Below are 4,130 nucleotides of genomic sequence, written 5' to 3'. Positions count from 1 at the left end.
TACTAATCAGAATTATTTTCTATCTATATTTCATTCTGGACAAGATTAATTCATCCGGGTTCGGGTTCTTAATTATAAACAATTGTTATTATACTAATAAATAACTCTCATTAACTATTTTTTCTAGAAAATGTTTTATTAAAAAAATCATTTATTATTATATTTTTTGTTTTGCCTAATTTTAGAGGATGTTTTAATATTACAAAATTATATTTTTAAAAAAATTTAAATTTAAAAACAAGGTAGTTGATGGTGAACCAGTGGCTGAACAAAAAATGAGTCTTGTTTTAAATAGAGGTATTTCTACGGCTAGAGTACGTAAGGAAAAGGAAAGGTTAACCGTCTGTCAAGCTTGCGCTCATTGAGCGCAAACGGGAGGCTGCAGTGGGGAGATTCCCCACTGCAGCCTCCCGTAAGAGTTTGGGCTGTGTTTCAATCCCAATGTGGCTGGCCCCCTTCCTAGGGCAACTACTGATCTTCTCCAATTTGATGTTAACATTCTGTAAAAAGTGAGTCAAATCTCAAAGCACTAGAAGACATGAGAAATATTATATTATTAGGCGACACTGGAACTGGAAAAACAAATATAATTTATAAATTAATGTCTTTAATGGGTGTTACAAATCTATTTACAGGTATTCTATTATCTGGGTGAGATCATTCAATCAGACCAAAGAATGATTGGGCTAATAGGAATAAGATTAGATAATTAAATCCTTTACCATCGGTGCTTAACACGCATGGATTCAGTTTCCAGGACTACCTGGCGCTTAGTAACGCTTCCGCCTTCCAGGTGCCATTTTTTATTTCGAGCGTTCCACTACCAAATGCTAAGTATCAGCCACAAACTGGCGAGAAGAAAAGTGTGTTTCTTAGAAAAACTAAGGGAAGCTTAGCCGGGAAGTTAGCGTCTATATGTTTTTTATATTAGAAGATTTTGAGAAAATACTTGGTAAAAAGATTGGAGCTTGCTGGTTCTTCTCGAAATGCGTTGACGCGCAGCTATTATTTATACATATTTAAGGTGGTAAAGCACTCTTCGTACTGTTGCAAGCGGTCTCGTTGCTGTTGCTGCTACTGCTGCCGTTGATGACCATGCTGCTGCTGCTGCTGCTGTGTTGTGTATTGAAGTGACTGCACATTTTGTATCTCCGCATTTCCAAACGAACGAGCAGCAGCAGCAGCAACCGGAACAACAGCTGCTGCCGCTGCAGCTCGGGCAACAGGAAGCGCAGCAGCAGGAATAGTAGCAGCTGCAGCATCCACGGCATTATTGTGTTGGCGCTGTTTGCAGGCTCTGGTGCGGCATTTGCGAGTGCTTGTGCAAGGACTCACAAGCCTATTTGGATCATATTAACGGCCGCAATCACAACCAGCTTCTTGGTGGGTATTCTTTTCTGCTGTTGTCTGCATGCCGGGCTGTCCCCAGGTGTATGTGCAGCTCATTTGTGCCTTCAGGGAGCTTCTTTTTTATGTCTACTATCTGTTGGTGCAGCACGTATTGGTGCCGCTGCTCTCTGCTGTTGCGTCGCTGGTGTATGTACACAGGAATGAGTATTTGCGTGGAGCGGGTGCCCTTGGCTCGGGTTAAGGCCAAGCTGCAGGCACCGAGGCAGGCGGCGGGGACTGGGTTGGAGCCCCCAAACCCAAAGACAAAAGCGGATGCGCGTGCCCAACAGCAGCAGCAGCAGCAGCAGCAGGGAGGAGGCGCTCAGGGAACGTCAGGGGGATTCGGGGTCCTTGCGGGCGGCGCAGGAGCTGAAGGGGGAGCTGCGGAGGCAGACGATGAATTTGAAAGGGTTCAGCGACGCCTAGAAGAACTCCAGAGGAAGCCAGCGCTAAAGAAGAGGCTTAAGAAGGAAAAGAAGAGAGCTGCTGCTTTTGCTGCTGCAGGCGGGACCACGCCAACAGCAAAGCAGCAACACCGGCAAAAACAGGGTTGGAAGCGAATCCTAACGCCGCTGCCCTAGCAGCCATGGGGCTGCCGACTCCCTTCAGTGACTGCTGACTTTCTCAAAGCCAACTCAACTTATGAATGCGGCAGCAGCTGCAGCAGCTGTAGCAGCTGCGGCCGCTGCAGCAGCTGCAGCAGGCGTACGCTGACGTTGCGGCCGCAGCTACCCACTAAAGTGTGGCCCACAGCCACCAACTCCTGAAGCATCAGCGCTAAGCCCTTGTCAAATCCGAGTCGGGGTGACGCCCTACGGCGGGCAGTGAGGGCCGCTTTCTGCTGGATATGAGTCACAAGGCGGCGTGCGTTGGCAGGGGCTGGAGCCCAGTTCAGCAGAGCTGGTGTGCGCCATGAAGCTTTCATATTATATATATATATATAGCGTAGAGACAGCTCATTTGCTACCGTCCACACTTAAGAAGTTGCACTGGGGCTGTGTTTAATTAGGTCTCTTGCAGCAGCAGCACCTTTCGGAGCGGAGGGCATGCATCTTCGTTTGCTTTTGTTTTGTTGTCTTCGGGAGGATATGGAAGTGTCTGAGGAAGACATTGGCAAAACAGTTCGACAAGAGGACTTAGGGAGGCTTGTGCATCGGGCTGCCTTGCTGCACCACGAATTACAGCAAGAAATGCTGCAACTCCGGAAAGACCTCTTCCCCGCCCTCCCCCCTCCTGTCAACAGCCCGACGACCTTGCGCAGCTGAGCTTAGGGCCGCTAGAGACAGGTGGGGAGAGCAGGTGATGCAGAACCATTGACATATGCCCTCTCGCTCAGTTGCAGCTCCTAAGGGCCCTGGGGACGACGATATCTGCTGCAGTTCATGTGACCGCGAGACAGCTAGAGGCAGCAGAAGGGAGCGCTTAGCCCTTCCCCACGATTTTTGGGGGTCTGAGGGAGACCGTTGTTTTGTCGAAAGGCGAATGCTTTGAATATCTCAAATGAAGATCCACCAGACATTGATTCAGCCGTTTTTCTGTTCAGTGTTCGATATGCATCAACGATAGGCCACCGGCAGGGAGACGAAAAACTCCTAAGCGTTTTAGCTGGGACAGCAGTAACTTCAGAGGGCACAACGTGTGTCATCGTGGAGTGGCTGTTTCGCTTTGTGGTTTAGGGTTTAGGGTTTGGGGGTTAGGGCATAAGGTCAAGGGCCCAGGGGTTGAGTTTAGGGGTTGAGATTCACCATGGAACGCATCTGAGTTCTTTGACGAATACCACTGCTGCTGAGAAGAAGGCAGCAACACCTCGAAGAGAAATGGCTGAAAATGCAAATCCACCAAGGACGGAGGCACAAAGAGCAGCAGAGAAACAGCAAAAGGAATAAATAGACGCATAAGCATTGAATGCAAGAAGCAAGACTTGAAGCAAAGCTTCCGCAGCTGCGATGCATCTGAGGAAGCGGCTGCTAATGCGAACAGTAGCCGCAGCAGTGGATGAAGACAAACCTTACGGAGAGAATTTACAGCAGGGGATAGCATGAGGGGCAGGTGAAACAGCAAGGGGATGCGTGACAGGGCGTCGACAACCATTTGAAGCAGCACGGGCTTCTTTGCCCTCGGCTCGACTGCCATGGGCAACTGTTTCTGCTGCGCAGAAGCAGCAACAGCAGCAGTAACAGGAGCTGCGCCAGTAGCGGAACCGACATCCTGACGCTCAGCGGAAGGCACGCCCTTACAGGCACTAATTGTCCTCGTGGCCTCTTTTCAGCAGTGCTTGCTGCTGCTGCCGCTGCTGCTGGTGCTGGTGCACTCCGTCAGCATCTGCAGCAGCTGCTAAGCTCGCCTCCTGTGGTTGCAGCACGGCCAACGTATCGCTTCCTCACAGCAGGTGTGTCTGTCTCAGCAATAAGGGGAGGGCCAAAGAGGGCTCTTCCGCCTCACTTTATTGCGGACACACAATTCTGCTGCCTGGTTTCGCTACTGTTGCTGCACCGTTTGTTGCTGCTTTTGTCGATGCCCCTGTTAGTCCTGTTAGCAATGGTATCCATAGCCGCTGCAGTACACACTGCTTGGTAGCAGCGCCATTGGAAGCATAAGAAGCATCGGCTTCAGCAGATGCGGCTGCAGCAGCAAGATACATCTGCTGGTGCTGCGATAGCAGGCAGTAGTTTCCTGTCTCAGCGGCTTGAAGGGACTTGTCTTCCTTTTGAGGAATTCATGGCCAGTGCTGGTGTTCTTCA

The 4,130-nt window shown here is 49.7% G+C and overlaps 1 protein-coding gene across 1 annotated transcript; it reads left to right on the top strand.

Moving 5' to 3' along the window:
* Nucleotides 1-441: 441 nt before the first annotated feature.
* EAH_00060880 (U1 like C2H2 zinc finger, related, related) lies at nt 442-1,970 on the top strand (the record flags this gene model as incomplete). The annotated part of the gene is made up of 3 exons (XM_013393405.1): nt 442-509; nt 1,295-1,383; nt 1,549-1,970. 3 exons carry the CDS (start codon nt 442-444, stop codon nt 1,968-1,970), a joined length of 579 nt encoding a protein of 192 aa, XP_013248859.1.
* Nucleotides 1,971-4,130: the final 2,160 nt, after the last annotated feature.

This window comes from Eimeria acervulina, genomic scaffold (genome assembly GCF_000499425.1).
Source record: "Eimeria acervulina Houghton genomic scaffold, Eah_scaff1543, whole genome shotgun sequence".
Taxonomy (NCBI): domain Eukaryota; phylum Apicomplexa; class Conoidasida; order Eucoccidiorida; family Eimeriidae; genus Eimeria; species Eimeria acervulina.
This window is presented reverse-complemented; position numbering and strand designations above follow the sequence as displayed.